Source organism: Dryobates pubescens, chromosome 6 (genome assembly GCF_014839835.1).
Source record: "Dryobates pubescens isolate bDryPub1 chromosome 6, bDryPub1.pri, whole genome shotgun sequence".
In the NCBI taxonomy this organism is placed as follows: Eukaryota; Metazoa; Chordata; class Aves; order Piciformes; family Picidae; genus Dryobates; species Dryobates pubescens.
The window spans coordinates 32793864-32820798 of NC_071617.1; the positions used below are offsets into that span (position 1 = coordinate 32793864).

The 26935-nt window shown below is 38.5% G+C and overlaps 1 protein-coding gene across 1 annotated transcript in view; it reads right to left on the reverse strand.

The window, feature by feature from the left end:
• Positions 1-5117: 5117 nt before the first annotated feature.
• LYST (lysosomal trafficking regulator) overlaps positions 5118-26935 on the reverse strand; it is a 74403-nt gene continuing 52585 nt past the window's right edge. Inside the window, exons 31-53 of the mRNA XM_054162276.1 lie at positions 26421-26627; positions 24951-25127; positions 24403-24479; positions 23287-23475; positions 22427-22572; positions 22255-22351; positions 21561-21622; positions 21113-21168; positions 19624-19776; positions 19042-19286; positions 18279-18345; positions 17554-17710; positions 17026-17166; positions 16449-16666; positions 14929-15159; positions 14064-14253; positions 13081-13217; positions 12299-12397; positions 8892-9031; positions 8495-8592; positions 7329-7485; positions 7055-7126; positions 5118-5590 (exon numbers count right to left, since the gene is read on the reverse strand). Coding sequence (XP_054018251.1) covers positions 5452-5590; positions 7055-7126; positions 7329-7485; positions 8495-8592; positions 8892-9031; positions 12299-12397; positions 13081-13217; positions 14064-14253; positions 14929-15159; positions 16449-16666; positions 17026-17166; positions 17554-17710; positions 18279-18345; positions 19042-19286; positions 19624-19776; positions 21113-21168; positions 21561-21622; positions 22255-22351; positions 22427-22572; positions 23287-23475; positions 24403-24479; positions 24951-25127; positions 26421-26627 — 3255 coding nt within the window. The 3' untranslated portion in view covers positions 5118-5451. The remainder of the gene's footprint in view (positions 5591-7054; positions 7127-7328; positions 7486-8494; positions 8593-8891; positions 9032-12298; positions 12398-13080; positions 13218-14063; positions 14254-14928; positions 15160-16448; positions 16667-17025; positions 17167-17553; positions 17711-18278; positions 18346-19041; positions 19287-19623; positions 19777-21112; positions 21169-21560; positions 21623-22254; positions 22352-22426; positions 22573-23286; positions 23476-24402; positions 24480-24950; positions 25128-26420; positions 26628-26935) is intronic.

Genomic DNA, 26935 nt, shown 5'->3' on the forward strand with positions numbered 1-26935 from the left:
TGAGGCACCGTCCTCCGTCCCGGGCAGCAGCACCTGTCGGCAGCGTCGATTTTACTGCGACAGCCACGTACGCCCCCACTTCCAGCAGACGGGGAATTCATAAAACATTGAGCCGGGAAAGCTTATGGACACAGGGAGTTGAGGTAAGAGCCCCTAGTCCCTTCCTCACACCGGACGAGTGAAGGAGGAAGTAAAACAGAAAGAGCTCTGTGAGAAAAAGGAACCACTGCTGCAAGAGGAGTGCTAGGATTCATCCACCTTGTCAAAGCTACTACGCCAGAACAGACTGATTTTTATATATTAATTATTTATAATATATCGATTTTTATATTTACTTATCCCTTAAACATTTGAGAGTCAACCATGAAGGTGAGCAGTGATTAAAGTGCCAATTACCGATTCTAAGTGAAAAAAATGTTTGCCCCAATAATTAACACGTGGGCATCACCAAAATTCCATTGATTCTGTCCATTGATTCCATTGATTTGTCACCTTTTTCCCCCCTCTTACCCTGCTCTCCGCACTTCTGTGCATTCCCTCTTGGCAAAAGCATTTCCACGTCGCATTTATATGCTAAATAAAGCGAAGAGGGAAGGGAGTCCCATTTTTAAAGGCGATTTGGGGCAAGAGCAGACACTTCAAAGACTGAGTCAATGGCTTTTGAGCTGGTTGCTAGAGAGAAGAAAATGTAGCAGTAAGCAGGTGAACATTGCTGAATATAAATGGGCAAGTCCATAAGCTCACCTTAACCTGCATTCCAGAAAATGACTGGAAACCTCACTGGCCCATGCTGCTGCTGTTTCATTCACATTTGATTGCATCATCATTTTACAAGAGGCTCTATTTACCAGACAAAGGATTTACATGCTATTACACAAAGAAAATGTACTATACACTTCAAATAATCCGACAGTTATCATTAATGCACACTATATTCTTATCACTGGCTTTTAACAGTTTTATTATTTAATCTAAAATATAAGGGGGAAAGGGATGTTTTAAAATGTATTTTTATCATGTATTATATAAACTTTTAATTTTTATTTTTTTTTTAATTTGCAAAATCACCTGTTCCACCACAACCAGGAGTTTCCTACCAGAGCTGGCCTAGATGCTCTGAATGTAGTATCTTTAGTATGGAGTTCTGTGTCTTGAATCTACATGAACTAGTCTCTAATGAGGCTTTTATAGGCTTTATTCAACTGCCTTAGAGAATCTCTGAGGTTGGTTTGGTTTTGGTTGGGTTTGTTTGGTTTTTTTGGTGGTTGTTGTTTCTTGTTTTGTTTTTAGGCATGCTAGGTCAAAGCTGGAAACACTGAACAAGCTTATGTTTTTATTCAACTACTTTCTGCTGGGCAGCCCAGGGTAGTTTCAGAGTCCGATTAGACTAGTCACACAGTTTTTAATTCTCCTTCATAAGTGACCTGCCCAAATTATGAAATATATGACACAGCCTATTACAGAAGTCCAGGTGACTCCACTCCAGAGCATTAATGGCAAGTAAACCTCTACACAGAAGTCATTTGTCACTAGTTTGTAACTTACTACAGCAGCAGGGCTGACTATACCTCTAGATCCTGGATATTACTTGGTTTCTATTTTTGTGCTTTAAGAAAACTAAGAGTTCATTGGCAGCAAAGCAGGTGATATATTCACCACAGAATCCTTGAAGTGGCGTAAATGCACCCATGAATGTCTCCCAAACCCTGACTTCTAACAGGAAGTGCTTTGTATCAGATGGCTTGCATTGATGCCAGTCATCCAATTACCACCCAGCACCTTTTTTGCTTCCTTCATAGAAACTAGAGTTGCTTTTCTGACTTTCCCCATCTTAGTCAAGTTTTCATTGAATCACACAATGGTAGGGGCTGGAAGGGACTTCTGGGGATCATCTAAGTCCAACTCCTCTACCAGAGCAGGTGCACCTAGAACAAGTTGCACAGGACTGGGTCCAGTCGGGTTTTGAATGACTCCAGAGATGGAGAATCCACCACCTCTTTGGGTAGCCCACTCCAGTGCCCCCAAAGTAAAGAAGTTCCTTCTCCTGTGTAGGTGGAACTTCCTATGTTCAAGTATGTGTCTGTTACATCCTGACCTGTCACTTGCCCTCACAGTATCACCAAGGTTGGAAGAGACCTCAAAGATCATCGAGTCCAACCTGTCACCACAGACCTCATAACTAGACCATGGCACCAAGTGCCATGTCCAATCTCCTCTTGAACAACTCCAGGGACGGTGACTTCACCACCTCCCTGGGCAGCCCATTCCAATGACGAACGACTCTCAGTGAAGAACTTTCTCCTCACCTCGAGCCTAAACCTCCCCTGGCACAGCTTGAGACTGTGTCCCCTTGTTCTGGTGCTGGTTGCCTGCAAGAAGAGACCAACCCCTTCCTGGCTACAATCACCTTTCAGGTAGTTGTAGAGGGCAGTGAGGTCACCCCTAAGCCTCCTCTTCTCCAGGTTAAACAATCCCAGCTCGCTCAGCCTCTCCTCATAGGGCTTGTGCTCAAGGCCTCTCCCCAGCCTTGTTGCCCTTCTCTGGACACGTTCAAGTGTCTCAATGTCCTTCTTAAACTGAGGGGCCCAGAACTGAACACAGTACTCAAGGTGTGGCCTAACCAATGCAGAGTACAGGGGCACAATGACCTCCCTGCTCCTTCTGGTCACACTATTCCTAATGCAGGCCAGGATGCCATTGGCCCTCTTGGCCACCTGGGCACACTGCTGGCTCATGTTTAGGTGGCTGTCAATCAGTACACCCCCAGGTCCCTGTCTGTTTGGCAGCTCTCCAGCCACTCCAACCCCAGCCTGTAGCTCTGCATAGGGTTGCCGTGGCCAAGTGCAGCACCCAGCACTTGGACTTGTTGAATGCCATCCCATTGGACTCTGCCCATCTGTCCAGTCGGTCGAGGTCCCTCTGCAGAGCCCTTCCACTCTCTAAATGACCAGCATCTGCTCCCAACTTGGTGTCATCTGCAAATTTGCTGATGACTGTCTCAATCCCCTCATCCAGATCATCGATGAAGATATTAAAGAGGATGGGGCCCAGCACTGATCCCTGGGCCCTGGTGACTGGCCGCCAGCTGGATGTGGCACCATTCACCACGACTCTCTGGGTTCGGCCCTCCAGCCAGTTCTCAACCCAGCAGAGTGCTGCTGTCCAAGCCATAAGCTGACAGCTTAGCCAGCAGTTTGCTGTGGGGGATGGTGTCAAAGGCCTTGCTGAAGTCGAGGTAGACCACATCCACAGGCTTCCCCCCTTCCACCACCCACTTCAGTGATGAGGCAGCTGTAGTCTAGCATCCTATGTGAAGAAAGGACATGTGCACAGTGGTATGCCTAGGGTTTCCCACTTTCAATCTTGTTATTTTCCCCTGCTCTCAGTTTGACAGCCACCTGATGTAGTCCATAAACAGAACTTCCTCGCTTCATGATTTAAAATACCGAAGAACCAGGAAAAACTGATCTGGAGTGAAGTGTACAAGATCTCTAAAAGAAGAAAAGTAACATTAACTCCAAAGCATGTTTATAATCATTCCAGTTTGGTACAAAGAGTTGTTTATTATGCAACAATGTGACAATGTATATACAAAGATAGTGTGGAATGTGACATTTACATGAAATTTCAGTACATCATGCACAGATACTTCTGCAATGTTATTTTAATAGTTCCAGAATGTTAAGCTGAATAAATATTCCTTGCCTCAAAAAATCTTTTACATAAAAATATAATATTGCACTCTTCACAAGGCCAGCAACTTGCATATTGGTTTGTAACAAGTGGAATTCTAATTTAGAAAAATAAGACTTTTTGAGCAACACCTTAAACCAGGCCCACAAAAGCACCCCAAACCAACAATATTTTTCATTTGTCTCTTACATAAAGCACATCAACACGAGCCAGGAAGCTTTCAGTTTGTATTTGGGCCTCACATTAACATTTAGACAATGAAAACATGACTAAAGCCATCCCATACAATGCTGCTACAAAATATGCAATTTGGAAGTCCTATAGTATGTAGCCACTTCCTTGGTTTAACCAAAGATCAGCCTCTGTGTCATGGACAATGAGAATATTTTTGAAAGGTTTCTCTAGTTTGAAATGTTCTCCAATCAGGAAGTTTCAACAATTTCTGAAAAGTGCTTGCAGTTTTCAAAACAGATATAATGATTTCTTGTGAGTGTGTCAGCTTCATCACAAGTTTACTCTCTTGTATACAGTGTTCTGAACACTTAAACATGAGAAAGACAGCAGTTTGTGTGTATGGCAGTAACAGAATGTTCCCAACATGAAAAAGCAAAGCAATTTAAAAGAACAATGTAACTGCATTTTGCTTGTGTAGCATTCCTGTTTGACCAGTCACATGACTAGTAGGCACTCATTCAATGGTGTCAGGTTAGAGGTTTTCAAAACCATTACCTGAAATGTTGATTTTTATTCTGGCCTAAGAATTTGAATTTAAGCCTTTCACAACAGAGGCTTATTTCTTTCCTCTCCAAAACAGCATCTAGGAATGAACAACAATTTATAAACCATAACTGTGCAAACTCTTCAAAATCATCTGATGCCTATAAACATTGATTATTCAAGCAGTCAGATTCCAGCATTTTACAGTGTATTGAACATCAATGACACTAGATCATGAGAACATCTGTGCCTTTATCAACTTACTTTAGAGCTCTGGAAGATAAGTTTTATGAGTATGTAACATTTATTCTGCTACAAAATGTTAGATGGTAAAAAGGGAGTGAATACCACAAAACTGAAACATGATCTAATTTGTTTCACTTTTGCTATGAGGTGTCTTTGAGTTTTGCCTGTTGTAAAGACCTGTACTACAGAAAAGATGGCAAAAGTTACAAATATAAATTCAATTTTTAGCATTACAATACCATAAAATGGTGCAAAAAGCACCTACTAAATTCTTTGCTCCTCAAAAAAAGCAATTTTAAGTGGTCTTGGATTTTTAAGTTTTGGGTTGCTTATCCCAGAGCTAACTATTTCATGCTCAGCTCCTCAGATATACATATGCTGACATTGTAGTACATATTTACAGAACTTTATGCTGCTGCTATTTTACAACACAAGAGGGTAAATACGCACGAGCCATCCGTTTTTAAAAATGCTTCATTCCATGAAGGGGTTTTGAAAAGAATGATTATGTTTTATATTGCAGCATTTTGACTTGTATGTTAGAGCATTTATGAGTCACTTTGCTGGTATTGGAGTATATGACCAGAGCTTCCTGGTGACCTGTATATGCTTCAAGTTTGTGCATGCACATATGCAATTTTACAACCAACTTAGACTGCTCTTAAAAAAACCCCAATCTGTTCAGTCATTCTAGAGACATTCAAACTACTTCAAAATCCAGTTAAATAAGAGATTCTAGAATCTATTTCAGATTTAAAGTGCATCAGAGACATGAGTTAGCAGCAAAAATAGTTGTCACCCAGCTGCATAGCTGCTAAGGAATGAATAGAACATGGGTAACTTCAGGCGCTGCTGGTCCTTACGACACCAAGCTATAACATTTCCATCACTATTAGCTGTGAACAAGTGATGACCATCACAGGAAAATGTAAGGCTGAAAAAGAAGATGACAATATATTTTCATATCATATTTGGCTATTTAAAATGCTAAAAAAACATTCAAACCCTGTAAGAGTCTAGCCAAAGATTAGCTCTCTTGTGAGCCCCACTGAGTACATTAACATAGTCATGTTTGCATATATCTTCTTACTCATTTTTGTAACAAAAGAGGCTGAACTACAGCTTTGTCTGGCACTTTGACATGCCATGCACTTTAGTACTCATTTCCTGCTACTTCAAAGAAAAGGGTAGGGCAAATATCAGCAGAAGCTGCCCCTTCCACTGAGAGGAAGACTTTCCAGCAATGCAACTCAGTGCCCTCTGAACTTGCTTGCTAACAAAGCAGAAACGAAATCCATCACATTTCAGGGCACATCACAGAACTTATGTTCAGCCATTTCTTGAGTTTTAATAATAGTAAAGCTCTTCATACATATCATGGGTAATGTTACAGAGCATGAAGGTCAGCATCCATTTTCTGTCTCATTTAAGCAGAAAACTTTAAATTACTCAATAGCTACTAAATCGTTATCAACAAGCTTTGTGAAATATGCTTCTTAAAGGATTTAGAGACAACAGCTGCTATCAGACAATGGTTTTTTAGTTCTAAAAATGGTGATTAGTGGCTTGGATACTAAATTATATTTCATCAATGGTCAAAAAAGATTTTCAGAGTGATTTGTTACTATGCTAACATGAAGATGATAACATCTTGGCATAACTGTAAGACCTCTGTGCGGACTGCTATATCACTGGGGATATGAAAGACTCAATCCTTTGTCTGTTTTCAAAATACAGAATTGAGATGGCTTAAGAATAATACTGCTTATATAAATCATCATGGTGACTCAAAATTAGACAAGCACTCCAAAACAGGAGCTTCCAGGCTCCTCGGCAGTCCTCTTTACTCCCTTCTCCACAGTTTCCCTCCAGCATGAGAAAGGAAAAAAAGTCATGGAAAATGCAGTGTTGTCGTTTACTTCTGAGAAAGGAAAAAACTATTTGAGTCTCACAAAGGTAAGATTATCCTATGATTTTTTTTCCTCGCAGACCCTGGGGAAAAATATTAAACTTAAGAAAAGTAGTTACTGTTCACTTCAAGGGAATCCTGCTAATTTCTATCTGCCAGCAGCAGAACCTAGTTATTACTGTCATTCCAAATACAGTACCCTTGTGCTCATTTTGCTTTCATGAATAATTAGTAGGATTGCATTTCTGTTTTTAGACATGGGTGTTTACCTCTTGTTCTCATGTCAAATCCACATTCAACACTGAAAGCTATTTTGTTGTGGTTTTGTTTTGTTGGTTTGTGAGTTGTGGTGGTGGTGGTAATTTTTTCTTTCAATTTTCTTTTTTGTTTATTTGTTTGGAGGGGGTTTTGTTGTTTGTTTTTGTTTGTGGTTTCCCCCCACCCCCCAAATTGAAAAATTCATTTTTTGTCTACTTGAGATCTTTTTACCTTATAATAGGTTTGGCTGACTTCGAAAATGTTATTTCTCGTACTGGTTTCAAGTCCCATGTACTCCAGAGTCTGAAAGAAAAAGGCATTTTTCTTACAATTTAATTTTACAAATATTTCAGTGATAAACATAACCTATTTACCAACTACTAAGATTGAAAACTGAACAACAGTTGCTCCACCTTCTGTATCTCAGCATATCTGGCTACATGCTCTCAAACTGTGAGCCTGAGTTATAAAGCATTTTAGTAAGTAAAAGTGTCAAAATACTTACCTTACAACTCCATTTTCAAGCCCCCCTGCAATCACGTTGACAGACACTCCTTCAGGCTGGTTAGAGAATGCAACAGAGCAAATACTTTCCCTGCAGTGTACATGTCCCACGAGATCACCATTAACTGTCCAGAGTCTCAAATCACTACCCCCTCCAACTGTAACAGAACACAATATGGGAGTATTAAAATGTAAACCTAGACCACAGCTAGGTCTACGCTGCAGAACCTTTCAGTGCTGAAGAGTTTCACCTCTTGAAAGATCAAAAGGTTTAAATAATGGAGTGATGTGTGCCCCAGGAAACAATTACTTCTTCCCTCCTTTTGTGACAGGGAATCTGCAAACCATGAAGCCGCTGCAGTGATTTAGAAGACATGCAATGTTATGGAACATTATACTTACAAAATGCTATACAAATTTACTCTTAAATGACCAATTTCCATGCACTAACAGGGAAGCACTAAGGGGCAATTCATACTATCAACTTTGAACAGCTGGTTCTTGTACTCTGGCTTGCATTTAAAGCAAAGTATTTCAAGTATCAAGCACAGTTAACCTTATTATCCAGGATTATTAGAGTCTATCAGACTTATACTCTAGCTACTGCTTTAAAACCCATTCCTTCCCACACAGTCAGTCTGGTCCTTTTGAGTATTTCAGAGCATTCTCAAATAGAATGCTCAAATAGATCTTTATGCTCTCATGCAGAAACAGTACTATGTGGAAAATACGATAGTATCAAAATTTGCTTTTAAGTAAGATGGAGGAGAATCTGTTTGCTTCTGGGGGTATGGAAGCATTTAAAGTGATAGAACCAGCAACAATAATTCTGTTGTCCTGTAATATACTGTACTCCTCAGAAGCACTGTAGCTTCAATAATTTCTGTTAAAATGAAAGCAGCCAGCTTCACGGAATTTGGGTCTCCCGGCAATCTGTTGAAAGTTCAAGTCCATTTATGAAGAGATCCAAGCTGTTAGCTTTTATATCTCTACATTTTACTCAAACATCTGCCTAATCATTTCCACAGAAATGTTTATGTTGCTAGGCAAGAACATTGACCAAACACATTCAGATGATCAGCACACACTCAGTAACTAATTTAATAGCAAGTCTCACAACTTATTTGGTTTGCAAGTCAAAACAGCTTTCTTGACTGCCAAATATACCTGAATCACAGACTGTTGCAATATCACCAGTTGTTTCGCTAGCTGAAACTGCAGTAACAGGACTCTTGTGTCCAGCCAGGCTCTGGACATAGCACAGCCTGAAAACAAAAAGAACAAGTTTGAAGTTCAGACTCAAATAGTTTCCTCCAGAACCTTTTCTAAGAGTTACATTGATTTCAGTCAACATTTTGCACAATGATGGTATTCTTCGTATTCCGGAATTTCAGTACCCTTCATGGAAGAAAAAAAAAATAGTAAGGGTTTGGACTTCACAGTAAGATATACATGGAACAAATTCAGTTAACTTTAAGAGGGTAAAGATACCCAAAAGCTGGAAAACATGTGCTTAAAAAAAGCCATTGGAAAATATTTGTACCTGTTACATGTATACTCGTACCTGTTCAAATCCCATATGATACAGGTTCCATCTTTGCTGACACTTATCATTATGCTGTATGGTTTGCACACAAACAAGCTTGTTATTTCTGCTGTGTGACCATACAGATGGACTTGAGACTCCATTTCGATTTCTGAAGGCTGAAAAACAGCAAGATGAAACATGAAGTTTAATTCTTAGATTCAAATAAATGGTTGCCACTGCTTTTAATGTTTTCCGTTTAGCAACATTGTTAATGCTTTATTATGTTTAATGCTCTATAATGCAATAAGGCATACATACTATTAATGTTCAACTTTTTGCTTCCAGTGCTTTAGTCTGAGCAAACATTTTGATGCTGTCCACTGAATTAAAATGAAGAGATTTGTACTTGTGTCTCAGTTACACATCTTGATACCAGCTGATTTGTTTTCTGCAGGACTGTTTTTATCACATGACAGCAAATTGACAGTCCTCAATATTTTTGCATTGAGAGGAAGCACTTGGAAACACAGAAGGAAAACTCAGCTCAGCAGTAATCACTGTGTACAATAAATCAGTGGGAATTCCTCAAGTTCATGCTCAGTCTTTTGGTGATACCAAATCAGAAAAATATGCAGCAAATCACATTTAAATATAGAAAATTCTGGATAAAAATGAAAGCAGCAAATGACACTTGAAATGATTCAGAACTTGCAAACTGCTTAATGAGAATATGCTTTAACTAAGACAACTCGCTGTACAGGAATTAGAATCATCTTTGTGAAAGAAATGAAAAGTTTTCTGCTTATTTCCTCACATGTCAGAGCACACTGTCTGCATTTTTATGAGGTGTGCATTTAGCAGGTCTACCATAAGTTTGGAAGCAGAAGTACATGTATATTTTTATCTTATCTGTTTAACTCTGTCAAAAATTTACATGCTTTCCTGCACTAAAAAGGACACTATAATCTATATAACGTTGCAAAGGTCAATATACTTTTTGGCAACAAGACGACCTGCTGCTTTGCTCTTGCTGCTAAGCATTTTGTCCAAGACAGATACACTTAAGTATCCAGATGTCATTCTCAGAACAGTGTGGCATCTCACACAGATGGCAGATACGTCTTTAATCCTTGCTCAGTTCAGTGAAAAATTATACCTTTTTTCCCCGTAAGAGTAACATGCAAGACGTCCAATTACCTGAAGACCTGACTTGGTAACTCTTTTAAAGGAAATGGGAGGAGCACTGTAAGTGTTTGCTGCTGTACTGCATTTCAACACTTGAACTGAAATTAGGATTCCCCTTCAACAGACTCTCTCAATAGTATTAATAGCAAAGGCTTATTGATTTTTTTCACTGTGTTACTGTAGTTTTGTAATGAGACAAACCAGAATTTTAGCACCAATTGTATTCAGGTCTAATAAGCTATGAAATAATTACCACATTACTAACATATCTTCCTCTTTATACTTCCCACTTGCTTTTAGATGCCAGCCCCTAAACCAGTATGTAGATGTGGAAGAACATGCAGGTATGTATGTATCTACCTTCTAAAGTAGTTCTTTCTGCTGGCTACTCCAAATGATCACCTACAGCACTTGAGCGGGGAATTTATCATCATTGCCCAATTTTACTCTAACAAATCATTACCTTAAAAACAGAACTGAGCACTGTAACTTTAGTAGTCAGCAAGTGAAGGCTGGAATAATTTTTACAACCAGAAACGCTTGGCTGAGGTTTTCATGAAGGTATGACTTATTTTTCAAGACAGATCACAGCAGTACTTTGTTTCCTGACTATCTTAAATAAAAGCTAGGAAAAACAGAGCATCTTAAGTACAACATGGAAGCATTTTTGAATTCTGACAGCATGCCAACAACATGGTAACTGGTTTATGCCTACACATTGAATTTACATAAATGGGAAACAAGGCAAAATACTCATGTTTCAAATACAGCATTATAACAAACTGTCCACTTTATCACCAAACAGCTGACAAGATGCATACAGAACAGATGCTAGGAAGCATGTTTGCATTCCCTGCAGCCCTAACTTGGGTAACTGACTCAACAGAAGCTACAAAAATTGGCATAAGGTCAGTCTGCCTGGGGCATGTAAAACTGACAGTGCTGAGAAATTCAGTTGTCTCAAAGACAACATCTGTGCAGTTGGGGGGAAAAAAAAAAATCACTTTTGTCTAGGAAATGCAGGGAACTTAATCAGAGCCCCAGTTTCTTTTTAGCACTACAGAAAGCAAGTATATTGTGTTTGTGTTTTAGCATCTCAGAAAAATTTAACCAGACTCCAGATCTCAGTACAGGTTATTTAAAAATTCACTATGCTGGGTAGCATTTAAGGTGCCTGACTTAAGACTCAACTGACAAGATTGCAGGCTTCAAGCTCTACTCCAAGTGCTGCTGAGCTAAGGAATTGAGTGGCAGAAACTGGAAGAAAGCCAAGGAGAAAAATCACTCTGTTTGTAGTATTTCCAGTCTAAGCACCAGGTGTATGCCACTGCTGGAAGCAGGAAACTGGGCAGGCATAGCAGGTCATGCCAAGGGTCCTCTAAGCCCATGCTAATGTAGTGATTCAAGAGCACCAAGGAGTGCAATACTAGAAATGCATTTACCAATACTCGTATCTGTAATCAAGTGAAACTTGAGAAATCAGTTCAGTTTAGTTGTTGTGATGGGTAATCCTGTAGACACAGGATGATTTGTCAACAAAGTTGCAAACTCTTAAAACTATGAGAAGCAAAAGTTACTGCTGGAGAAAGTTAGACTGAAAAGCCCAGAAATTCAGATAATGAATTTAAAGTTCTGTTTATACTTTCATACCATACACATTACCACATAGCATCAGGGCAGTTTCTACTAATAGCTCAGTATCTTTCAATCATGCATTAAACAAATGCATCTTACTTTTCTCCCTTCCTTCCTCACAACTTATTCCCTTGAGGAATAACACAAAGCAAAGAGGCTTAGTGGTTAATATACATACTGTGGAAGGTTTCATCCTAGTTCTCTGCAATATAAGTGCCTTCTGCATTTGAAGTGTTATTTACTTTGGGGCAATGCATTCCACAGATTCGGTTAAGGATTTGAAAGGCTCACTCATCACAGAAAGTTACTCTTTAATGAGGGGAGCTTCATTGTGTAAGAAAGCTTCAGTTCCAGGCAGTACTGAGTATAGTCAGAGCTCTATGTACCAAGGTGATGAGGGCTGACTAAAGGCTAGTAGTGTGTGCAGCAGCTTAATAACAAACAAATGAACATGCTGAGATAAATCTATTTAGCAATATCAAAGAGGATCCTTTGAAAATAAGCAGGAACTTGAAATTGTCCTGAGTCTAATATAACCCCCTTTGCTCACATTGCCTTTTTTAAACAAGATGACTAATAGTGAGTACAGTTGTTTAATACAAGTACTAACCAAAGGAACTTACTGTGTTGCTAGTGAATCTGTTCATATATGCTGTGATGACACCAGATTTACTCCCTGTGAACAGCTGACAACTGTCTGGCACCCAAGCACAACTTGTTACCTTGGAAAGACAAAGGCAGGGGAAAAACAAACAAACATTAGAACACATGTTTTTCTAAATAGGCCAGAGCTTTTGGTCAGACCAATTCTTTATTGGTTATCTTAAGATAGCCAATAGGTCATATTTTTTATCACTTAAGAAACAAAGTACAGGGAGAAATTCTGTGTAGCACAGAATTCAGAGCTAAAGAGAAGTAAACTACTGCAGACTTCTAGATCTACGGCCACATTACCAGTCAAAATAGTTTTGGTGGAATATCACCAGCCACTGGAATGTAATGGAGATTATGCAGTGTTCCATAACAACCTTTCAGGCAATCTTTTTCAGAAGAATCCTAAACTACAGTGCAGTTCTGCTTCTAATGCTAGGCATCTAGAGTTTTCAGGTATCCATTTTTCTTGGCCCAGAACATAAGCTTTTAGAAACCCATACCAATATTCCATAGGAAGGAAAAGCTACAAAAATCAAATACATTTGGTTGGGGTGTTAACCTGGTAGAGAAAAACATCCAGGAACAAGATACGCTGGAACAATAAGGTACACATTCCAAAGGAGAATCAAAGAGATTAAAACCAATTAATTGTTGGATGCTCATGTCCAAGATGAATGAACATACTGCCAAGTCAGGCCCCCACTTAAACTAGCAATATTAAATTGAAAACCAACAGCCTGATTTTTTTCACCTGATGGAACTGAGAACTCTGTATAAAATTTACTGGAGGTTCACTCTGCTTGCTTTTCAGTCGTAAAATGTTATCCGCATATCCCCAGCTCAGGATAGCTGACCACTGAATGTCAGTACTATGCATGCTTCTCACACCTGGAGGAAGGCATATAATATTGTGTCACATATGCACACTTCAACAGTCAACAAGAAACATTTCAGGTCCATGTTTTACTATAAGATATGATATAAAACCCCCTGAACTTTCAAAAGAAGGTATATTCTGTTAGGCTATGGCTTTAAACTGTTCATAATACATGACAGATTAAGAGCAGTGTTCTCCAGAGAGCTTACAAAAAATGTTTCATCTGTTGAGTGGAGAGAAGGGGAAGAAGCTGACAACATATCCCAGATAGAGAAATGACTGTTGATAATCGTGAAGAAGAATGTTACTTATTTTCATTGGCTAAAAGTGAAGCCATTTATTTTTAAAAAAACTTTCACTAGTACATATTATGAACAACCCAGGGGTATGAGAACCTGTTTCTACATTATCAATAGGAATCTCTCACAGTGTTTATCTGAGAGCAGAAGATCCTTCAACCTCTGCCTTTTACTGGTAACTTTCCTCATTCTTAGCCTCTGAAAAGAGTCCCTTTAATTTTCCTTTCTGTTGCCACATGTTCTTTTCATCTGTTCTTAGGTTCTTCTTGGACTGAAACCACTGGCAAATTCTGAAGTTGCATCCTCATGCTTCAGTCACTTTGATGAAAACCATCAACTTAATTACAGGATGCTGCCTCTATGTAGTTTTGTAATTTTCAAAGTACACAAAATCCAACCTCCAGGAAAGATACCACACATGTGGAAGCTGTTACTGGATTTATAAATCAGTCTTTAGCAAAAGTGGCTAAATGTGGCAAGTTTGCTGGAGAATAATAGTAGCATTTAATTTAGTTTTCACATGCATTGTGCATGTATAGAATAAACACAAATTCATACCTTGCTCCTTGCTGTATATCATCAAAAGGCAAAACTTGCGAGACAAACCACAGATAGCTTTAGTTGGTAAAGCCTGGAGAGAGCCAAACCTTTCTCCATGAGGCTGGCTAAAGCAGACAACAGGATCTGGAGCACTTGGGGAACCAACATATTCTCCCCACTTCAACCCTTTTATCCATGGTAATGGACTCTAAAACAAGCACAAACAAGGTTCAAATTAGAAGGTGGAAAAATACTTTTCAGAAAGTATAACCTCATTAGTAAGGGAAGTTTATATTCATATCAGTCCTATAAGGAGCCACAAGGTAAAGACTGCTGAAGCATTCTAAAAACACTACCAAATAAGAAGCACTGTAGTATTACCAACTAAACAATTAGTCTTAAGGACATTCTCACACTTTAAAGGTTGAGATAAGCTTGTAGTTCAGGCGGTTTAGTGAAAAATACAGGTTTCTTCTAAACACAAGAATTTAGTTTCTCACTGGACTTCAGGGAAAACAATTGTTTGAAGTAAAGAAAGTGGATCTGTCCTACGGACAATGAAATAGTTGAGGATGCAAGAAAGCATATTATGTGTTTACCTGCTACAGGTTTTCACACAAATGGCAGAATTCATCATTGAAAGGTGAAATGCCTTCCAAAACCTATTTGCTATAACTGGATGTATATGTCACTGTCACTTTAAGTGATAGTGAAACCACAAAATTTAATTCCAGTATCACTTTAATTATGATTGTGTGGCTTTTGTTCGCTTAGTACAATATAAGTAGTAAGTCCACTTTTAGGAAGGAAACTAAGCATAATGGTACAGTAATTACAGCATATGAATGTTAATGAAACCATCTTGCAAATCAAAAAGACGTACTGGATACATTATTTCTTTAGTGTGTTCTCTGGTTTCTCTGAAAGCAAATTGCACTAGTAATCCCATGGCAGCAGGAAGTTCGCCTTCCATGATAATCCTGGACCCAGGTCTGCTAACATGTGCAGCATGGAACAGCTGGCGAGGTGTTTGCCCATAGGTTTTTATCATTGTTTCAAGGGCTCTTCTCTGAACAGGATCCTCAACAGCAGAAACATCCATTCCAAAATAGGTCTATAGAGGAGAAAAAAAGAAAGGAGGATAAGCAAGAATAAGGTTGTCCAATTTGTCTTTGGGAAGATTTGTCAACATGTGCACGCAAATTTAGAGGCTAGACTCTTCGGTTTGGTTAAGGCTTGAGCCAGAAGCCATCCCACAATGGCTGTGCTAACTGGAGACCCACTGAGACCAGTAACTTTGTCACCCCTTCTTTATTTGTGATAAATATGACTAGGATTTATCATGGGAGCTGCTCCTACATATATTCCATGACTAGTTTCTGTCAAAGGGGTTTTCTTAGTAAACCTTTACTAACCTGTGCAAAAGCAGAAGGGCTGCTGATAATAATAAAAATCAAAAAAGGTTGTTTTCTCTATCTCTTTTTAATTAACATATTAAAGCACTGGTTTGGGGTGGAGAAGGAGGAAGCTTCATGTTTCAGGAGAGTGTAAATTCTTTCCTGTCACTGCTTATCATGCCTCCCTAATTGTGTACCACACATGTTTCCTCAGTTTCACTGAAAAATGCCTTGACTTGTCACTTACCAAAAAATTTAAAAATGAACACTCAAATATAATACTTGAAATTTAAGATATTAACTAAATCAATACTTAAGCACAAAGAAAGGAAAAAGAAAGCAAGCATTTGGGTGGCCTCTTGAAAAGGAAAAGGCACCACTACCAAAGACTGTTATAGCTCTTCCAGCTATAGAAAAAACACTAAATGCACAAAACGCATTTGAAACCAGGACCGCGTGGCTGAGCAATCCTTCTCATAGTAAGGATCAAAGCCATCCATGTTATAATCAAGTAGTTAAACTCCAGAAGTCTTTATGTTAAATGAAAGCTTGAAATTAAATTTACTGGAGGAGAAAATGCCCATTAGAGGAACAAAACAAGATGTATATGAAGGGAAGAATACAAATAATGAGCTTGGGACAAACTCAACTATTGTAAATCATATCAAAAGCTGCAACACAATCTAAATGCAAAGCTTCTTTTGAATAAGACAGACAAGTATGCACAAACACAATACCCATAACACCACTGAAATCAGCTACCCAGAAAATAAATTCCATAGCTAATCATCCATCATGCCGGTGTCAAGGGAAGAAAAACAAATTCACTAAGTTCCACAACAGTTCACTCCCTGGGAACTTATCAATTCTGCACTGAAATAGCAAAAGCCTTCAAGTAAGGGATCTTGCTCCAGGCTGGAAGTTTTCCAAGCAAGTCAGGCTGGACTTTTCCGTATTAAGTTACTAAGCAGGATGAACAAAAAGGTACTGCTTAACAAATACTTACTGCAGGATGGAAGACATTAATAGCCTGAACAGAGGCCTTCCCTTTTTGCTTATAACCAAACACTAAGTCAATCCAGTGACAGATTGTCTGGGAAACATGGTCAGACTCCAAAGCCTGACGATGAATCAAGATGAATAGACGAGGATCATTGCGGGCCCAAGGTGGAAGATTGACATGGTTAACTCTGTCACCATTTTGACGTACTCCAAAATCAAAGCCTAGAAAACAGGAGAGTAAACATTCCAACATTTTAGTTGACATTAAGCTCACAAAAAGATTTCAGAGTTCCGTGAAAGCTAACCACTAAGCACAGTGACTGCCAAAATGAACAAAGTAGCACCATTATGAAGTCCCCCTCAAACACATTGAAGCTGTGCATATTCAGACCACAGGAGGCTCCTTTGCACCTCTCTGACATCATTATGAAGAACCTTCTCTTAAGGCCTACATAACAACGCCAGATTTCTCCCATGCATCTACTACTTTAACATATTCAGTCAAGGGATATAAATAAGCCTATGGATTGAAACTGAGAAAAACTATAGAGATGTTTTTGACAGTTATCCTCTTAGTATACCTTCTCTGTTGACTAGAAAGTCGGGAAGGTAGAAAAATTCTGGGATAAGCTCCTTTACATCAGTCATTGATTCATACGAAGAAAGTCGCCAGGTTGTATTGGTAGAGTGAAAAGTTCTGTCTGGGATGTCAAAACTTTGATCTGGAAAGAAGTACAAACTGAATTTGTTACCTCGATGATGGTCACAATAACAGTTACACAGCTGCACCTTCAAGTAGTTAACTGCTCTCCAGTTAGCTGAGAACATTTAGAATTCTTCCGTCTCAATTACTGTGTTACACATGGACTTCAAGTCAAACATAGGTCAGCTTTTTATTCCACACAAACTGAGGTATAAATACAATCTGTACAGCTTTATGGTCTAGCTTGATAACTTCAGAATGGGTCTACTGTGAAAACATAACAGATTTAATTTTACTGAACTCAGCTATTTAATTGATAAACTATGCTAAATACAGTAACAGAGCATTCCTGGGTCACTGGGAAAAGCCCAATGGTGAAGTGCAGTGGAAGCAAAAGTAACATTACCTTGATAGGCTAAAAACATTTTAGTAAAAGGTGGCAGCCTAACTAGGAAATGAAGCACAGTTCCACTGTTGGAATAATGAGATCCATAGTGATATGGTTGTACAGGGGGCATTGGATCATCCTCCCGTGCTCCTTTACGATACTCTTCTTCCAAATACTAGAAAAATAGTAGGGGGGAAACAAACACAAGTTAAAAAAAAAAAATAAATCTTACTTAGCATTCCAGTAATGAAAATAAGAGCTTGCCTGAGTTTTTTAGGAATAAGCCCTCAAGTTTTTAGTTTAAAAGCAATTTGGAATCAAATACACTGTCTAAAGACAATCGCTTTTACAATGCAGTTAGGTATCAATCTTAAGCCAATTCAAATGACAGTCATTACATTGCCTTTTCAATACTAAATGGAAAAAAAAAAACACAACACTACTAGATCATGATGATACAGACATAAATTTGAAGGTCCAGCCGCATTCATTGCCCAGCATATAGCTATTTCCTACAACCTTTAAAACATTCCGAAGACAAAGAGGTTCTAAGTATGTTACAAAACAATTCCCAGGAAACACAGCATATGCAGAATGAAAATTCCATAGACATAACACACTGGATTTGTGGTTTCTCTTACACCACCACCCTGCCCCCCATCAATAGATGTTAAAGAAATTAAAGCCTCCATATCATTTACACACAGAAGAAATGCAAGAAGCAAAAACGTTATCCAGACTACCTTATAAGTATCCACATAACGATCTTCCTTTTCTTTAGACTGCACAGCTATTGGTTTGACCAGATTTCTGTAACAGAAATAGCACTTATAGCTTGTCATTTTTACAAAGATATTGCTTCACATCATTTAGTAATGCATTACTAAGAATAATGCCTTTAATATAATGAAAAGGGCAAGCAAAACTTAATAGCACTTTGCAAGAGAGTTCAGAAAATAAAAAGGCAAAAGGCCACTTTTAGTTAGTTCTATGGGCAAACTCCAATCCAAAAGCTACTCCACAGCCCAGTAACAGGCAAGCAAATGCAAAATGCCTTTGTCAAACACTTTATACATACAAGTGTTAAACTGGCTTAACGGAAATCTATCAAGGGGGGGGGCAAGTCACTTGGATCTGTCCACAATGGAGACAATATAATTTGTAACTGGACAAATAATTTATAATATTATTTTCTTTTGTATTTAACGTTCACTAATTGGCCTGGACATCTTTAACCACATGAATTTAAACATACATGTGGACTAGGCATTAAAGTCCAATTCCTAGCATCCTTTGAATATATACACTCAGTGCCAGCATTTTATTTGAACATCTGAGGTGAAGCAGCCACTTAATGTAAAATGCCCAAGTTACTCTGGATGAGAAATGCCCTTGAATAGTTCCATTCATGTATTATGTGGAGTTTAGTAGAATAAAGTTAAAAAGCTAAACTGGATGATCAGCTCAGTTATTTGGAAATAACCCATTCTAAATATTTCATATTACCTATATACTGATGGATCATTTAGGTCCAGCGTTTCACTGGTGTAGTCAGAAAGTATAAAAGGAAATACTGGATATTGCATGAGGTCATTGAAGGAACGGCCCGCGTGTTTGTTTAAATGAGTCAAGTATTCAAAGTTAGTAATCTGTCCTGTGCACCACAGGTGTGTCAAAGCAGTAATGTTTCCATATTCCAAAAGGTTAGGCAAATTGTTAGTTAAGATGTTGTGGTACACATCATCACGGACCTAGAAGAAAATACCATAGATTTAATCATATAATTTTAAAAGCTTCAAACTACCAAGACTCAGTAAGTTCCTCTCATTTCACTAATTTCCAGATATCTGCTGTAGGTGAAAAATGTTTAGCATCACTAAGATTCTGAATGAATTCATACAGAGATGTGTTTTACAACATGATTGTGTTTGTCTACAAACAAAAAATGCAGAAAGTTTTTTCAAATGTATTAGGCAGAACCTAAATTAGTCCATGCAACAAGTCTCCTTAAAGTAATACACGATTTCATATGTTGTGAAGACACAGCAAAATGCTTTGATATACTGTTATGCATCAGTGCCACATTACCTTTGTATTATCAAAAGCCAAGAGTAAAGTTCTGCCATTTGTTAGAAATATTTCCACAGCATTGTCTCTCAATTGCCACCAGCGCTTATGAACTTCCTTAATTTCCTCATAGGTCCAAGAAAATGATGCTGGTTCAGTTTCCCCATGAAAACTCTGCAGAATTTGCAATTGAAGAAGTTATTTTTAAATAATAGATTTTCTAAACAAACCCTTTGATGCAGCCAGTTTATAACCACAGAGCACACTGTAAAGCAAACCTTAATTTTGCTGTGATCTACAGATTGGATGGGGTTGGACCCTCAAAGGTCATCTTGTCCAACCACCCTGCAGTGAGCAGGGACACTTCCAACTAGATCAGGCTGCCCAGGGCCACATCGGGTCTTCAAGATGTGATTTTCTTCACATGTTTCCCCTATCTCCTTAAAGCTGTGGGCAGGACATCATCACATGCTCCTCCGCTGCTCCAGTTCCCCATCCAACACTAGCAAGCAATGCCATACTTTCACTGGCTCTTCAGCTAAAATACTGGACAGTCCATCAGAGCAACCAAAGTGTTGCCATGAATTCTAGTTCTGACAGTTCTACAAAGGACAAAGGAGCAGAACAGTTGTTAACATCTTAAACCACAGGAACTCTGTGTTTATTGGATGCAAGGAAGAACTCCCTGAAAATAGTTCACAACTTTCAGCAGTATAACCCCTATCTTAGTTATTTCTTTCTAAATGTCTTTTGATTGTATTAACATAATTAGTACATCAGAGTCTTTGCGTATCAGAAGGATTAGATCAATTCTAGTATCCCCCAGGGCACAGTCCTCTCTAGCATATGGTAAGGGGGAAGCTAGAACAATCCTACATAACAGCAAATCCAAGAATCAGATTCTGTGGAGTACACCACCATTCATACAGTTGTGGGTTTCTGTGCTTCCTAGTGCTCCGGCTTATCAGTAAGGCAAGTCATAGAATCAATAAGGTTGGAAGAGACCTCAAGGATCATCAAGTCCAACCTGTCACCACAGACCTCATGAATACTAAACCATGGCACCAAGTGCCATGTCCAATCCCCTCTTGAACATCTCCAGGGATGGTGACTTCCACCTCCCTGGGCAGCCCATTCCAACAGCTAACAACTCTCTCTGAAGAACTTTCTCCTCACCTTGAGCCTAAACTTTCCCCAGAGCAGCTTGAGACTGTGTCCTCTAAAGTCATTTCAGGTGAACATCAAAGCAAGCTCTGCACATGCAGATACCTGCCATACCACCCCTGCTCATTCCCTTGCAGCCCCAGGCCTGCATCTTTGTCTGCTGCTGTCACCACAGATTCCACCAACAGAGGAAAGAGAAGTAACACTGAACCCAAATTGATCAGTTTAGAGTTAGAGGTCCCTGGACAAGGCCAACTATTCTGGCAAATCTCAGTGACAGTAGACAAGTTACTTACGGTCATAGTTTGGAAAACTTAAAGCTGGACAAAATGCTTTTCAGGCTTACCGAATTTTCCATTGTGTCTGAAGCATTGTCTTCAACAAAATACATGCCACATTTTCCTGGAGGAAAAAACAGTTGCAAGAAAGTACATGATAATACTATTTGTATAACGCCTCTTATTGTTATATGAACAGTGTCCAGGAGTCAAGACTACCAAAGACTAGTACCGGAGGAAGACAGTGTTTGGAAGAATTTATCATACCACATATTTTAGCAAGTGCTCTGCAACTTTAAAACTTAACTACATTCCAAACACCTCTCATGTAAACAATGTGCAAGAAATACTTCCTATATCAGTCTGCCTAACACACTTAAGTCAGCCAACAGCATAATTGCTTGAAAAAACCCAACCCAAACAACAAAAAACCCTAAATCACACCAACCAAGTTTATATATACACAGCAAAATCTTTTTAAAAAGTGTATTAATAGGGACTGGGAATTCTTCTTACCTAGCAGCAGTTCACCAGCAGTCTCTCTAGAAGGTGCAACGCTTATACATCTTCTATTAACTCTGAAATATTTCAAAGTATTATAGCTTATGCATTTATGCACCTTTCACCATACATCTACAACTAACAGCCTCAAAGGCTAATGATGAAGAACAACTTTTTAACACCATAACTCCAAAGGTTCAAATGCCAAGAGAAAGAACATAGAACTTCAATTAGAACTTCAATTTTCTGGACTGGCACATTAGTGTATTTGTATTGATTTCTTTGTGTCCTCTGCAGTTATTTTAGGCAGTTCCTGTTGTAGGTGGTAAAGTGACACATCCACAGAGTTGAGTAAAACAATGGTAAGGGCAGAGGATGAAAACACTATCTGCTTTTGAACACTGATGGAAATACCTACCAGAATTGCATGTCTTAATTTCAGTAACCAAGGATAAAGAAATTCCATCAGATTATCCTACAGAAGTTCCACCCCTATATCACACCTGATAGTACTTCTTTTTACCAATTTTTGAAGTCACAGAGATAAGTCTTGTTTTAAGACTCCAAAAACATCCAGCTCTGAGTTTTTCCTTATGAGTACAGCAAAAAACCTATCATTTTTCATATTTGTCTCTTATGTCACTTGATATGCAAGTATTGTTTCATTTAAATGGGAAAGTGAGAAAGTGAGGGGTTAACCAAATCTTACCTTATATGTTCACTTGCAGCTTTGTCCTTTACAGTAGAAGAGTGAGAAGAATGTGTTTTGTCTTCAAATAGGTAAGACAGTGGAGTTTTTATCACACCTATTAAAAACACAAAGAATGCACTAGTAGTCATCATTACAATTCAGATATACTCTTAGAAGAGGTTATAATTACCTTCCTGTTTCTGCCTGTCAGGGAGAAGGTACTTATTTGGAATAGTAAGGTAGCACCTCTGCAAGCGGCGCCTCTCTCTGTTAGGGCCCTCTGTTGGATCCAGCTGCCAAGAAGTTGGGTAATAGACTGGATCATACCAGAGTGCTCTGAAAAAACAAACAAACAAACCCCACAAAATAGGTCAGAGTTTGGCAGCAGAGGCAGTATATATGCTTATTCCTTCTGGTTTTCTTTAAATAGTAGAAAGCTAGAAGTTTCACAGTAGTACTTCTTCAGAAGTAACTGCCCAGTGTATCAAAAGATTGAATTCTGTAGGTTATTTTCATGAGCTATCCCACTGACTACTCTAAAGCTGTTACTGTAGGACTGCTCTTGAAGTTATTAACTCTGATTAAAACAGCAATACTATGCACCCAGTCTTGAAAACTGCTGCTGCAAACATGACACAAACCCAGCTGTGCAGTGGTAAAAAGGATTTTGTTTTGTTTTGTTTTTTTTCTTGAGACTTAACATCTTTTACTGTATGCAGATCAGCCTGGATGCTAACATAACATTACAAAGTTTTGTTAGTCTGTCAATGCAAGATATTAAAAACTTTGTAACATTCTTCATTCTGTTAGGTACAGCAAAACACATCTGACAAAAAACCTGTCTAAAAAGGCTTAGAAATAGTACTTAGCTTGTCACCCTAGAAAATACAAGAATAAATCAAGCATATTTTTAACCATTGAATGATTAGCAAAACTAAGTCATCCTAATTTTAAAGAGGCACATGAAATGTAGATGGTAAGTAGCATGTGAAGTGCATGTCTGGCATTGATACTCTCCTGCTTTGTCACCAAGATGACAGAACAACTTACCGATCATGAGTAAGCTGCTGAACAAGTTCCTGCCAATGTCTGCTGGCACTTAGCTCTGCCTTATACAGCCCCCTGATGTGCTGAATTACTTTCTTCCTTTCCATTCCTTGTGACAGAGAGACAGCTTGTGTGATGTCTCCAGCTATTTTAGAGATGTCTTTAGATTTTATATCCAGACGTTGAAAGAGACTGAAAAAGAGGTGTGTTTTAAAATGTCCAATAAACACACTGAAAGGGTGTTTAAGACACCCAAAACTCTTACAAAACACATTATCATGCGTCAATATAAAATGTTTGGTGGTAGTTCTTGTTATAGCAGATGCAGAGCAACTTAGCCAACACAATTTTCACAAGAGACTCATGAACACCTTTTGCTTCTTATCCTTCAAAAAAGCTATTACTTGTGGCCAATCAGATGTATCAGCATACCTCACTAATTACTGAATACTCATGACAACAAAAATCTGAAGTAAGAACAGTAATTTATCAATACTCAAATCTCTTAAGTTAGCCAACATTTAGTTGTCTTATTGCATATCTGGACAGACTCGACTACACTGAACTTTTCAGCTACTACAGCTGCCTCCATTGAAGCAGCCTCTGTGTCTGTATTTCAGAGCTGACATTTCAGGGTTTGACATAAAAATAAGTTAATGGAAAGAACCTTTTAATCTACCACAGGCTACTGAAATTTACATTATGCCAAGCAGCATTGATTTCATGTACCTCATACAATGTTCAAACACTATGCTGAATATAATATTTTATTTGTTGAATAGCACAGTTAGTTGCAGGGACATTTGCCTTACATTGAATTGCCTGGACCACAGCAACAAAAGAAGTGACTGACCAGATACAACAGCTGTAAAACTGCATGGGAAATGCCAAAAAATTATTCAGTATTTTGAAGTTTACACAACGCCATTTATTATACAACTTATCCAAATGCATATACCTGCCATCAAGCTGTTTTTTAAATGGTAAAATAAAAACAATTCTGAAAGCTGAGTAATGCTGTTAGTTTGAAAAAGCATCCATAATATGGGCAGCTTGGAAGGGCCTATGCCAAACAGCTAACTCCTAGACTTCTTGCAGCCCCATTAAGAAGGCACTTACTTTTGGCGATTATTACTCATTGTCTTCTCCCATGCAGCTTTGTTTACCCCTTCTTCCATTTCATATTTCTTCTGATCCTGAATGGAAATTTTATATATTACTTTCCAAATGGAAAAAAATAAGCAAGCAGAGGTTAAAGGACATGCTAGTTAAAAAAAAAGAAGGCTAGCAAAACTGTTCAATTGATATCTTCACAGCATTTAAAACTATCAAGACATTTCAGTTAGTAAAGTTTTATCATTTTCAGATATATTTTTCTGCAAGGATCCATATAAGTTATTTTTCCTAACAATGCAACATACTAGTAGCTTATTATCAATTCTCACCTTTGCCAGGGTTAAGTAATATGCTTAACCAAGAAGCATTAATAACGAGTTTGCTGTGAAGTGCTGAGTGCACGTGACAGTCAGAACCCAAAGAGAATCCCCCTAAAGCATAAGCCATGCACTAACAAAGGAAAACAGATGTTTGCAGTAGAACTCTGACTCCATGTAACAGACAGTTGTCTCAGAAATACCCAGTTTTTGAAGTAGTATTTATTCACAAACCTCTTTCAAAGCTTTTATTAGATCTGGTTTTGGTTGTGGGCTCAGGGGAATGCATTTATAACCACAACATTTCAAGGTATTCACAAAGTCTCCTGCTACTGTTTGTTCTTCTTTGGTCATTTCATCACTGTGATTGTACATTAAGTCGTGTAAGTAGAGCATCAGTTTAGGTCCATGCTAAAGGAAGAAGAGAAGAGAAGAGGGGAAAACAGGTGCATGGCCATTCTCATTTCCACAATACAAAACTGAACAGGCTTTTTTCCTCCCTCCACCTTATTCCCTTTTCTTGTCAGACTGGACAGATTTCTTCTACTATTTTTTCTGTGATTTTAAAAAAAAAAAAAAAATGGTTGCGTTAAGATAAACTTTTACAAAACTAAAGAGATTATGATCAACTTAATCCTCCACTTGAAAAATTTCCCCCCAGCATCTTCTAACTTTTTTATGGCTTACAAGACAGCTGTATTTATCCTACAAGGACTCAGCTCCTGCAGCCTTGTTTCATACTTCAGGAAACATGTGCCAGAGACTCCTAATTTTGCCTGCCAAGAATGCCGCACCCTGTTTGATTAATCAAATTAAAGCTCACAGATAATGAAGTTAAGCAGACAGGTCATGAGTGTACTCAGCACCATACTCACCTAAAGAAGCAATTACTATTAGAGCAGCTCCTTCCTTACTGGTGAAAGTGTTAATTCAAATCAATAATGTATGTGATCAGAAACACCCAACTGTCATGTGTTCATTGACTAAGAACTTTCTCTCCGTAGTGTACAGTGACTGTGGCACACCTTACATAATTCATGTCATTCTTTCATTCCCTGAAGATCTCCAACAGCAACATTCCTACCCAATTTCTGATCATGGCTCTAAAGAAAAAAGTGTTCTCTCTAGCTTACAAAATACAGTTAAAGATTTTTTTTCTGAAAAGCCAGAAAAGCAGAAACTGATCAGCTACTTGAGATAAGAGCATAGGATATACAACCCAAATTTAAGAATTAATAAAGGCTAAAAAACAGAAGATAGAGTACTACTTGATTGAGAACTTGGCTGCCAATCAATTCTTCCAAGATTCAGGAAGTCTGCAGTTAGAGTCACAAGGCAAGAGTAGTTCCTTCACTAATCTGCTTTTTCAGGATACCGTAAGTTCTACTATGCTTGGTAAAATTCTTCATTTTAAAACTAGCACCAACTTTCGCTTTCATACTACACTGAAGATGTGATGCTTGATGTGCTACAGTCGGCATACCAGACACTCTTATCTTGCCTCTTACACAACACTGTCTACCCTCAGGATATGGCAATTGCAGGGCTACACACAGGCATTTGGTATGACATAACTTTGTCACTACAGTAAACACTTAAACCAGCAGTGAACAACTTGAGCCACACGCAGTTCTAAATAACTGTAAACTTTAAAGAGAAAACTTGAATGCAAGTGTTAAACTTCTTTCAAACTTTTGAGCTTACTTGCAAAGTTGGGCTAAGACACTCGCGCATAATCTCTTGATAGTTTACTTCATGTACCATCTCCAAAGCCTGCTTTCTCTCTTGAAGTCGCCTTGCTGGAGAGAAGTGGTGCACAAGAAGCCTCCCAAGTTGTGTACGGAATGTGTCCTTACAAGACACGAGGATTCTTTTCCACTGGTGCTTGGGTGTGTTCGTTCTGCTGGTGCCCTGAGTGAAACAGACAATTCTTTGATGTTATAGAGTTAGGGCTTCCTTTTTGCAAGTTTTTCACATTGCAAAATAAATCACAGATAATATGATTAAAAGGTAAGACAGACTTAATTTTAGTCTATTGATTATTTCTATAGATTAAAAAGCATTCTACTAAAACTGAAAGAAGGGTTGTTCATTCTACTAAAATAAGCATATTTTTCCCAATCTGCAAATATTAGGAATACAGCTTGTGGCTAAACTAGATATTCAGTTAGAGGGACTATGCAAAAATCCAGAAAGTGACAACTGATGCAGAGGGTTTA